We start from the raw sequence: 12,225 nt of genomic DNA on the forward strand, positions 1-12,225 counted from the left end.
AAACTGGATCTTTAACTGTACATTTATAAGAGAGTACTAATGTTTCCTTCTCTGTTTGTTGCCTCTCTTGTGGTAGCCAGTCCAGCATTTGCATTTGAGTAAATGCCAGAACCTGAATATATGTATATATATATATATATATATATATATATATATATATATATATATATATATATATATATATATATATATATATAAAATGCTGCTTTTTTTATCATGTTGACAAGAGGAGATCATGGGAAAAATCCCCATATTCATGAGCAATAAGAGTTTGGATCTCTGAAAGCTCAGAGTTTATGGTATACATTTCATTTGGATGCAGCAACAAACACAGCCAGATGAGGTAGAGGCAGAAAATAGTTCAATGTCAGCTGAAGGTGACTCTCTCTCTGACTTCACTTCCAAAGAAAGCTCAGTTTTTGGCTAAAAGAATAGAATAAGAAAAATAGCGAGAAAAGTCCCAGCGTTAATTTAGCCATGAGACCTTTAGTGTTGGTGACACATGTACCTTCTCAAATATTGCACATTGGACCTTTAATGCAGAAACTAATAACAAATGAGAGTTTTAAACTTAAATGTCCTTTTTTTTCTATTTCATTTATCTGGAAACTGTTATACTTAACACATAAACTAGTGTACTTGAAAAAAATGAAAATTTCCCCCCGTTGAAGTAGTACACTTGCTACACTGACACGATGCGCGGCAGAACAATGTCATTGCCACGCTGTCGAGCGTAAAAGATGACACCCATCACGCTTGGACCTCTATGTCATATCGTATTATCACAACAGACTGGCCCAATCCAGGGAGACAGAGAGAGCGAGAGAGTGTGTGTGTGTGTGTGTGAGAGAGAGAGAGTGAGAACAGGGGAGGCAGAAGCAGAGACAATAACAGAGAGTGAAAGGAACAGAACAGAACATGCTGGTACTCATTCCAATTCAGTCTGTTTGTCACCAGTGTCAGAGTGAAGAGCAGCCGTGTCCCTCTTCTGCCTCTGCTTATATTAGCCCGACAAGATCATTTTAGGAAAAAGTGAGAATTGTGAAAATATGTCAGGAAAAAAACAAAAAAAAAACTAAACAATGAGCCAGACCATCAATCATTTTTAGACCAGCACGCACATGGGTGGTCCGATTTGCTATTTAATAAACGTGGGCAGTGGACAGTAAAATGACAACTGTGCCGTTTTGAAATGAGGAAACACGCGCATGCTGTGACTCATGTGTTTTTACTGGCACTCACAAGTTTTTTTTGTTTTTTTTTAATTGTTACAGGCTATACACAAACAATGACAATACAGCTGGTTTTGCGCTTTTCACAGGATTTGCAGGCTGTTTGTGGTCAAATATTAAATGTAACTTTTTGTAGGATTAAGAAGATTGGGATTAGAAGGATTAAACGTCCAGTAAGTGTCTCAACCACACAAAATTGGAGATATTTTTAAAAATAAATAAGAACTATTGTGTTTATATCTCTTATTTTTGTGCTGCCATAATTAGTATCTACATGTTTCTCATGTACAGTTTAATTATACAACGTCGCCACTATATGCCACCAAATCCTACTCAGTGGTCCTTTTAAGAGGAAATTGACAAAGACCAAATGATAATAATGGTGATCCTACTTTTTGTTGGCATTGATTTTAATGCCAGTCTTTTTATGTCCTTCCTGACACAACCCTTTCCATTTATCCCAGCTTGGAACTGTCACCAAGAATGCACTTATGCGCCCCAGTGGCTGGATCTCTTAGGCCAGGGGTGTCAAACTCATTTTTGTTCAGGGGCCACATACAGCACAATTTGATCTCAAGGGGGCCGGACCAGTAAAAATAGTAAAATAATAGAATAATAACCTATAAACAACAAGAACTCCTTTGTTTTTTTCTCCTTTGTTTTACATTTAATGAAGGATAATTTTACAAAACTTGACATTTCTTGAGAAATATAAGTGCAATTTCAACAATACCATGCCTAAATTTACTATTTACACAGCACACTGGATCTATAAAGGCACAAACATTTAGTCACGGGTATCTGGAGCATTTGACATTACCTTTAGATTAGTGTGAAATTTTAATTTTAAAATTTTAACAAATTCATCCTGTGGGCCGGATTGGACCCTCTGGCGGGCCGGTTCTGGCCCCCGGGCCGTATGTTTGACACCCCTGTCTTAGGCAATATTAAGTGTCTTTCCCAGGGACACATTGGCATGTAGACTAGACGAGCTGGGGATCAAACTCTTGATTTTCCTGTTGGAGACTACCCTGACCCACTGCTGTCCACCACTGTAGACTATAAATATGCATTACAATTAAACAGAATATGACATACAGTACTGTGTACAAGTGTCATGTGGCTCATGATGTGACTGAAAGTTGGTGAGTTTAACTCTTGAAGGTTTTTACCGGCAACATTAACCAAGGTTCCACTGCAGGTTTAAGAGGACCAGGGTCGTGTTACTGTTCAAGTGTAAGGAGAGGTCACACAAAATGCACAATTCATTTTAAAACTGCATACGTGTTTGCCATATTTTCTGGACGTGTTCCAATAGAATGATTGGGAATTGATTATATTGTATGATCAGTATAGTATTGCTTCTGCACAGTCATGCATGTTATGCCATTCTGAACTAATGCAAATAAAGCTTTATGACATCCGAAAACAATAACTTCAGTTTTAGCTGTTGATATAACATTTAAAATGTGTCATGAACTGGATGCACACACGCTGTGAAGTGCCCCATTTTGGCAAAATGTTGCACCGTGACACCACATTATGCTCCTGCTCCCCCTCTCTGCTTGTACGATACATGTAACATAGAGAGGATGGGGCATGTCTGCTCATCTCACCTTTATAAATGACACATCTGTGCATCGTTTCAAAGTAAATTTAATAAATATTGTAAAAACACTGCTCATATATTGGATGGAGGGAGAGAGGAGTGATTGTGGTTGAGAATAGAAAGAAACCTGAAAAATGCTGTCACTAAAACTGTATTCTTAATCCAAAAGTTTATTTGACAGATTCATTTTTGATTATTGCACTGCGGCGAAAACACAAAATCTCATCCAATAAACATTTCACCAACATTATTAATGTTGGTCAATACACGTTTATCAAGTTACGCAGTTTTGTGTATCATTTCATAGTATTAAACTGTTCTTTTTATTAGATAGTGATGGCAAAATAAAATTGGACAAACATATTTTTTCATCCAATGAATGATATGTCAGCCTTTTGCCGGCCCGATTTCTAAAAAATCTAAATCTAGAAACAGAAAAACCTACATAAGTTGATCAATTCAATGTCAGTCATCCAGGTCATAGGACAAAGTAGTGAAGTTAGGTAAGTTAACTTTATTAAAGCATTTAAATAGTCCAAGTCTACTGTAAATATGTGACCTAATCCTGTGAAATCTTTTGTAAATTTGTGAGTCTCAGTCAGTTTCAAAAATCAGGCTGTTTGTTTCCTTTTTTTTTTTAATGCTGCCACCTCCAAGACTTTTGTTGACTTTGCTATGAAGTAGAGTGTTTACTACAGTACACTGAAGACTCCATTATGCCTCCAGCTTGTCAAACAAAATTGATATAATGGACTGGATCCAAAGCCCATTGGCAATTAGCTGCTATTCATCAAAAACTCAAGCGGTGGAGAGATGAGAACAAACGGGACTCTATTTGCATTTACAAGCATGATACATTACCAGAGTGGTGAAGATATAGTGGTAATACTCTGTCATCATTCCCATGGTCTGCGCCTGGAAGGATACCGAGACAGAGAATGGGAAAGAAACAAGTGGATGATGGAGGACAGAGAGAGAGAGAGAGGGAGAGAGAGAGAGAGAACGGTCAATTTGTGGTGCCATTTTAGAATTAACAACTCAGTGAGAACAAACAAAACTGGAGAGGTACACAAATGACTTTCATCTGCAAAGAAGAAAAAAAAACAACGTTTTTAATGAGCATATTGACGAACATGCTGTTCATTTTGTGAGTAAGTTTCCGCTCTCACTTGCTGGGAGTTCTGCACCATATGTGGTCCAGAGATTTACAGAATGGCAACAGTACTCGATGACTTCCTATGCATCTAAATTGTTTGAAATGGTGAGAGAGAGAGAGAGAGAGACGAGCTTTCAATCAAGGACTCGGTAATCTTTGTCTCATAGATGAACACTCCATCACTGCCACTTGTTTTACTCAATCTACATTCAAAGGCAGGCACGTTCCCAAGGCAGTTGTGCTTCCCATTTAATTGTACCATCTGTTGTTGGTGGGGGGGGGGAAAAAAGAAAAGAAGCCAAGGTTATGTAAATAAGATGCTGTGCTTCCATGGAGGCAAATTCACCCCCCCTCCTTTCCTCCCCCCTCCTCCCATCGAGAGACATCAAGCCAAATGCATGACATTGAAAATGTGAGTGATGTTTTGTATCGTGAGCCTGAGATTTCATTAATTAAAGTAATCTATTTGGACGCATTTACAGTGATGATGCAATAGAATTCAAGTCAACATTTTCTGTTCTTCATCGATGTTCTTCTTCCACAGCTGCACAAACACTGTTATACAAATTAAAACTCAATTATGATGGTGTAGGGCCAAAAAAAAGTGTTCTTTTTTACAACAACAACAACAATAATGACGACAACAACAAGGACAAGGACGTGCAAACTATTTTTACCATCCAGACTGAGAGGGAGTGTAACCTGACAGACACGTTGCGTGCAACTGAGCTTGTCAAAATGAAGACAAGGATGCATCATGTTGTTGAGAATCATAGCATGACAATTGAAATATCCCAAGGGCCTTAAACAGTGTTTCAGATGTGACATTTAAACCATTTTTAAAATATAATCACATCAAATTCTGCTTCACACACATGCACCTGCACCAGTTAGATCACGTTACATTGTCTTTCTTTCTTTCTTTCTTTCTTTCTTTCTTTCTTTCTTCTGAATATCTTTGGATAAGAAACAATCTGAGAGTTTTCACTATTTCTCTATTTTTCACAGTATTTGGTCGATTGACTGATCACATATTCACTTCCCGGTCAATACAGTTGGATTTCTATCCTCCTCTTTGCAGCAAAGCACAACAAGAACATATAAACAAAAATGAATATAAAACACTAACATAATTGTGAGTTGTCCCAATCGCTCTTTCTCCCCAAACCTTTGGCGATTTTCTTGCCGTTATTATTCTCCCTCCGTTCAGTCTTCATGAACCGAGCTGATGTCAAACTGCTGAACAACATTTTTTTGTGTCTGTTTTTTTGAGCAGTAGAATTCACTTCTTTGTGTTTTCAGTCGCGCTGTAAACTGTTTGCGGCCGTCTCGCTTTAGAGCAGGGGTATCAAACTCATTTTTGTTCAGGGGCCACATACAGCACAATTTGATCTAAAGGGGGCCGGACCAGTAAAAATAGTAAAATAATAGCATAATAACCTATGAACAAAAAGAACCCCTTTGTTTTTTTCTCCTTTGTTTTACATTTACTGAAGGATAATTTTACAAAACATGAGATTTCTTGAGAAATATAAGTGCAATTTCAACAATATCATGCCTAAATGTACTATTTACACAGCACACTGGATCTATAAAGGCACAAACATTTAGTCACAGGTATCTGGAGCATTTGACATTACATTTAGATTAGTGTGAAATTTTAACTAATTCTTCCTGTTGGCCGATTGGACCCTCTGGCGGGCCGGTTCTGGCCCCCGGGCTGCATGTTTGACACCCCTGCTTTAGAGGGTGCAGTGTTGCCATTACCTCCATCTTCCTTGACAGTAAACAAATCACTTCCTAACTATCTTATGTAACATTGCAGATCTAAACAGACTGAAATCTACACAAAGGTTTTCCATAATGCACCACAGCAAATCAGCACATGCTTTAAATAGAAACCTTTTATTGCTGTATGATACTCAATACTCATATGTAAAAAGAAACACTGTTTAACGATGATTTGTTTAAGAAACGGGAAGTGTCTGAAGGTTTTTTGCCTCTAAACCTTCTCTCACTTCCTCTGTCATGTGGACACTGATTTCATGGCCCGAGATTGTGCAGACTGGCCATGAGCACATATATGTCAACTTAGATTTGAGCAACTTGGGAGGACTCAGTTATTTAAATAACATGAAAGGAGATGAAACACTTGGTAAACATGTTAATAGAAGTTGACAGCTGGTGAATAGAGGAGAAGGGGGGGGTGGGGGTGGGGTGGTGGTGGCATCCAGCAGCCTGCTACTGACATCTATAGAGCATCAGACCACCCACACAATCTCCACTGTGTGCATCATACTGACAGTGTTTTGTTGACTGACAGTTGTTTATATCTTTGATATACACATGTATATAAAATACATATATTAAAGTCAGTTTGGGCAGCACTTCACTCCCACGTACCCACTGCCAAGTTCTTGGTAAGAAAGGCTTAAATTTTCCATTCACTACAAATAGAATAAATGTCATCCAGAGTCAGAGAAAGCTTCAAGGACAAGGACAGAATAGCAGCAATACCAATTTCTGACAGGTGGGTCAGTGATGCCATGAAAGCCTTGCACTGACCTGTTTGAGAATCTGCGCTGCCATGTGGTGACTGCAGTCGAAAATGATGCGGAACTCCCGACTTCTCTTCATTTCTTTGAGAAGAGGTCTCGTGTCCTGTGTGTCAACAGGAAGCTGCCGGATCTTTAGTCGGATGTTGTACCGGGATGGAGCCATTATCAACTCCTGTAGTCTTATAAGACCTGAGGAAAAGAGACAGAACCAGTTTAGGCGTAGCACCACTGAAAATGCAAAGAGAATATATGGCTGAGATTCTATGAGCTTGCGTTCATGCACCTTTTCAATTTATGCATTAAAAACAAACCTAAATGGAAAAAAAAAAAAAAAGTCTTCAATCTTGAAGGAGGTGGCAAAGTTGTCACAATGATTAAAGGTAAATGTGAATAAGTGCAATGGAAACAAATTTAATGACTGGAACATCCTCCAACAAAATGGCAGAAATGGCAAAGAAGGCAGATACAGTGAACAGGAGCAGATTTATATGAACTGAATGAGGAAATCATTTAGTGCAAGAGGGAATGATTACATATATAGAGGGAAGCAACTACTGGTGCTCTTTATTTACATGATCAGGTTGTGCCTGATCAAAAAAAAATGGTTATAATTTGTGATCCAGTGTAATTAAACCCAGTGTTATAGAAGAGTGTAAGAGTGTCTTCACCTGTGCTGTCGTCATATACAACAGTGGCTGTTTTCCATTTGAGAAACTGCACCAAGTCCAGGATGGCGTAGCTTAGCGATGAGTAATCCGGGTACAGGTTTGCGTAAAAGGTGTCCCGGCTGTCCATCGGGTGGTGTTTCCATCGCACCTGGACGTGCGGCACCTCCAGTGCATTGCAGATGGACTGCACGGCATTTGACGATGAGCTATGTGAGGGCCCAAATATTGCAACCACACCTAAAGACAGTTGGTCACAAGCTAAAGAGGAAGAAAAGAGCAAAGTTTGAGAGGAAAGGAAGTTCTGTCCTATCAAAGTGCATCCAGTATGCATTCTGAAGAACATAAAGGCAGGGATTAAAGGTCCAGTGGTTAAGGGCCAGGTCATACTTGTTGCACAGCGGTGCGCTAAATTTCCATATTGGGCCGTCCAATCACTACACAGACAATTCCAATTGGTGCCGTGCTCTTGTTTTTGGTAAAAAGAGACACCAAAGCAGATGGTCACCAAGGAAACTTGCTTAAGGAAGACAACTCATTCATTTATTGTCTACCACTTTATCCTCCACATGAGGGTCGCTGGGCCGCTGGAGAACAATCCCAGGTCGCCAGTCCATTGCAGGGACAAACAACCGACCACTCTCACATTCACGCCTAGTAACCAGTGCATGCGTATTTGGACTGTGGGAGGAAAACGTAGAACTCAGAGAAAACCCATGTGCACATGGAAAGAACATCCAAACTCCATACAGAAAGGCCCTCGGTCGGATTGGGTTGCATACGTTGGTCTTTTTGCTGCAAGGTTAAAGTGCTAGCAAACCACTACCCTGAAGTATGGTGAGAAATAATTGCTACTACCATGAAATGTGAGATTTAGTATACATGCTTGAAACTTTAAACTGGTGCGGACCCTCTTTGTAGACACAGACTGAGAGTAAGTATGACCCGACCCCAAGAATTAGTCAGAATTAGTGACATGGAGGATTCTGCTCATGCCTCCCTTTCCCAAGCAGGTAACTGTGGTGGCCTTCACATACCAAGATGTAATTACACTTTATCTTTAACTCTCTCCACTCTCCCACTCTGTTTGCCATTTCCTTATGCATCGGGTTTATGTGGGAAAAGCAGTTCATTGTTTGTGTGGGAAGCTTCTGCTACAACATGTAAACATAAGTAAAGCAAGGCTCTTATCTTAATGAAAGACTAATAAGCCTATAAGGCTATGAAAAACTTTTTTTTTTATCTTAAAGCGATTATACACTTATCCAAACATAACTTACGGGTAGTATATTACATTTCTGCAAATAATCCCTCCTACATATCACACACTGGACCTTTACATTCTTGAGCCAAAAACACATTAAACTAAACAAATGTTTTGTTCCTTAGACGTCTAAATCCCCGTCGCCTTTGCTAAACGCCAAAAAAGTCACTCACCTTTTCTTGACGCCTCAAAGCTGTCGTAGATATTAATCCTCTGTATGTCATATGTTAATGTTGTGTTTGGCAACAAAGTCCTGTTTCTGTTGATGTTATTGACAGCAAATTTAAAGGCAAGCTCCTCCGCACTGACGAGTGAAACAGGTCCATCTGTTTGCTCAAAAATCCCACCTGAAAGACAAAACAGAGGGACATGTAAAGACCGACATCTCGAACATTGCAACAAGCAGAACGACAAATACAGATTCTAAGGCTACATTAAAAGACATCGAGAGGCATTTGTACTCTCAGTGCAGTGAGGAGAGCAGTGCACATTACACAATGTACTGGAGCAACCCTCTCTGTTTTCAGTGAATTTGGAAAGAACCAGTATGAGCTTTGAAGTCTAAAGCCATAATGGATTTAAGGAAGTGGATGCGTGTGTCTGTGTGTTCCATCAGGCCAGTTGTCCAGAGTGTTGTCTCTCCATTAAGATGTCCTTTGATTTCAACGGAAAACCACATCGTTGGAGCAGATATTAGGCCATTGCTACTCTTCTTTTACAAGAAATTCAGAAGTATTTTTTATGGACTGCTGCTCAAAACAGAAATAAAGTGTGTCTATGTTCACATCAAAGTCGAACCAGCACTACATCCTTTATTGTGAGGAATACATCAACTCATACTGTGTATGAATCCCAAGTACTGATACGAGTACTTCCATCAAAATAATCAATACAAAATTTGCATAAATTGACAACTACAGGTAAAAGCAAATATTATATTATATTATAGTATATTACATTATATTATATTGGCTGTTTTTTTTATGTTGAGGTTGGCATTTGTCCGTATTTACTTTTGAGAATCTTTTATTTCACATAAAAAAAAACCTAGTTTGCTGTTTATTTTCACTCCAGCTGTGTGTCCTTTCTTTGCTGTGTGTGTGTCAGTTTGAAGCTGGGGCCAACATGAGAGAAACAGAGAGAGCAGCAAAACACTTCACACACATACACAAACACTGTAAATTAAATTAGTAGGCGAATCGTGTAGTCTGTTGATATGAACGTAGGGAAACGCTTTGTTATTGGGTGTGATTATATCAGAGTAGTTTTGTGTGTACAAGTACATGAACATAGTGTCAAACCAATACCTGATATGTGGTAACCAATGTACAAATACAACACAATTGAAACAATCAACCATGTTATTAAAAAAAAAGATAATTCAAACGCACTGACTGTATACACAGACCAGGTAATTTCTCCTGGGGAAGTCTGTTAAATGTGTGAACTTCCCCACTGTGGGATCAATAAAGTCTAATCTAATCTAATTTAATCTAATAGCTAGAGCACTAAAATGAGCTACTTTTAGTTTGATAACTACAATGCTGTTATAGCGATGTCATCACATTTTCTAAGCGTGGTTTCAAAACCAAGAACAGAACAGAACAGAAATTGAAAATGATTCAGATCAGAAATCAAAGAAAATGATTGAAAGCATTATGGGAAATGTAGGACCCAGCATTTCTGGAGTTTATTCCATTGTAAGGATTACAGATTATCTCAGCCTTTGTACCTTCAATTAGTTTTGCTACTGATATTCTCAATGTGTTTTTTTGTGTTCTTGTAAGTGTGCTTTGTGAGGACCAGAAACATATAAAGAAGGTGAGGACATTTTGGGTTAAATTAGGTTATTTTGTCGAGGCCTCACAACTCTTAAGGTTTAAGACCTGGTTTTAGGGTTAGGGTTAGGCATTTAGTTGTGATGGTTAAGATTAGGCTAAGGGGCTTGGGAGTGCATTATGTCTATGAGTGTCCTCAGTACAGTAAGATACTGCACAATAATGTGCGTGTGTTAGTATTTGATATCTCTTTAGGACCAGTCGACCAACCTAATTTCAGGTAAAGTTTAGGATGAAGATTGACATGGAGTTAAAGGTTAAAGTTAGAGTTAGGTATTAACTAGTTATAGAGTTAGGTATAATGCTTTGTTTACCCTGTCCAAATGAATGGAACTCATTGCCAAGTCCTCAGAAGACCAGCTGTACAAACACTGAGTGGCTGAGTGTGTATGTGTATGTGTGTGTATACACTGCAGTAACATTTCCATTATATTTGAAATGTGACATGTCTTAATCATGTATAAGTTTTGTATCAGTCAACTCTTTGCCTGCTTTGTGTTTTTGTTTGGAAAAAAAAGCACTGTCATATCCTCCACATCTCACATTAAAACAGTTTGTGCTCTACAATGTGCAATTTGCATAATCAGTTGAGTGCCAAATGTTACAAGTATTGTCAAATGTAAGACATCAAGGTTCTGCTGTGGCTCTTGCTGCAGCCTGAAAGAAATCAGTTTAGACAGCTTCTGAAAATGAAGCCTGTAGGAACATCAACTTATGGAGAGTCTGTCTCCTCCACCTGCACTCTCATCATTGTATCCCTTTCAGTAACAAAACAAAATGTCTCCGACACCATCTGTCATCGCTAATGGAAATGTTTACTGTCATAAAAAGTAACAATTATCTTTATTCAAGTGCTTTTATGGATACAGTAGAGACACCAAGCTGATGTTGAGTTACATCTTTCTTCAGTTCTGGTCCTGGTGCCTCACTGCGCTGCATATTTTAGAAGTTTCCTTGCTCCAACACCACACCTTTGGTCGTTATCAGGCTTCCGCAGTTCTTGCTGATGCGCCGACCATTTGAATCAGGCGTGATGGAGGAGGGAAACTTATAGAAACATGCAGGGCAGTGGGGCGCCAGGACCAGGATGGAGAAACCCTAATATAACTCATGGCTGGTTGCGTTGTGTTGACAGTTATTATTTTATGTGACTACTAAGTATTTTTGTGTTGTTGATTTGAAAAGACGCATTTATTGGTCATGTTCCAGCCACTCTTTTCCATCAACCATTTGCTATTTGCGCGGCAGCGTACAATTTTCTTTTTCATACTCATGATCTCTGCAACCTACAAAGACTAAAGATATCCATCTAACGATAAACTGCCAAAGAGAAACACGACTACAAACCTGGAGTAGTATATTTATTTATACAGTAACAAGAATATCCATAGTTACTGGCTTCTTTTAAACCTGTAAAAGTGTTGAAAGACACAGAAAAACAATTTAATAAAAACTTATTTAGTAGAACAACAGAGCCAGAGCTGCACCATTGTTACTCCATCAAGAATCAGATAAAGAAAAGAAATTTCAATATCAGTATTAAACATAAACATGGGAAATATTCATACTTTTTATTTATATAGCAAACATATAATGCAGCTCAAAGTGCTTAACGATACAACATTTAAGAAAATATCGCCCATATAAATATAAATTATGAATACAAATAGTAAATAAAAATGTGTAAAAAAACTAAGAGGGATTTGTTGTATTGTGCTTTGGTGTGCTGTTTGTCTTTCAGCTTTTGCCACCATCATGGCTAGTCTGCCAGCCTGGTATTATTTCTCTAATCCTAGACAATACCTGGTCACAGAGATCTGAGCTTGTAAACAGCATCTGTGACCCGCCGATGCTCCTGAACAGACCTCCAGTGCCCGGATCACAGAGTCATATATCCGCTGCA

The 12,225-nt window shown here is 38.7% G+C and overlaps 1 protein-coding gene across 1 annotated transcript in view; it reads right to left on the reverse strand.

Moving 5' to 3' along the window:
* Window positions 1-12,225, reverse strand: part of LOC122774707 (glutamate receptor ionotropic, kainate 3) — an 80,435-nt gene that overhangs the window by 54,541 nt on the left and 13,669 nt on the right. The window contains exons 2-5 of the mRNA XM_044034185.1: window positions 8,658-8,831; window positions 7,224-7,481; window positions 6,563-6,744; window positions 3,703-3,756 (exon numbers count right to left, since the gene is read on the reverse strand). Of these exons, the coding sequence (XP_043890120.1) occupies window positions 3,703-3,756; window positions 6,563-6,744; window positions 7,224-7,481; window positions 8,658-8,831 (668 nt within the window). The remainder of the gene's footprint in view (window positions 1-3,702; window positions 3,757-6,562; window positions 6,745-7,223; window positions 7,482-8,657; window positions 8,832-12,225) is intronic.

This window comes from Solea senegalensis, linkage group LG9 (assembly GCF_019176455.1).
Source record: "Solea senegalensis isolate Sse05_10M linkage group LG9, IFAPA_SoseM_1, whole genome shotgun sequence".
Lineage (NCBI taxonomy): Eukaryota > Metazoa > Chordata > Actinopteri > Pleuronectiformes > Soleidae > Solea > Solea senegalensis.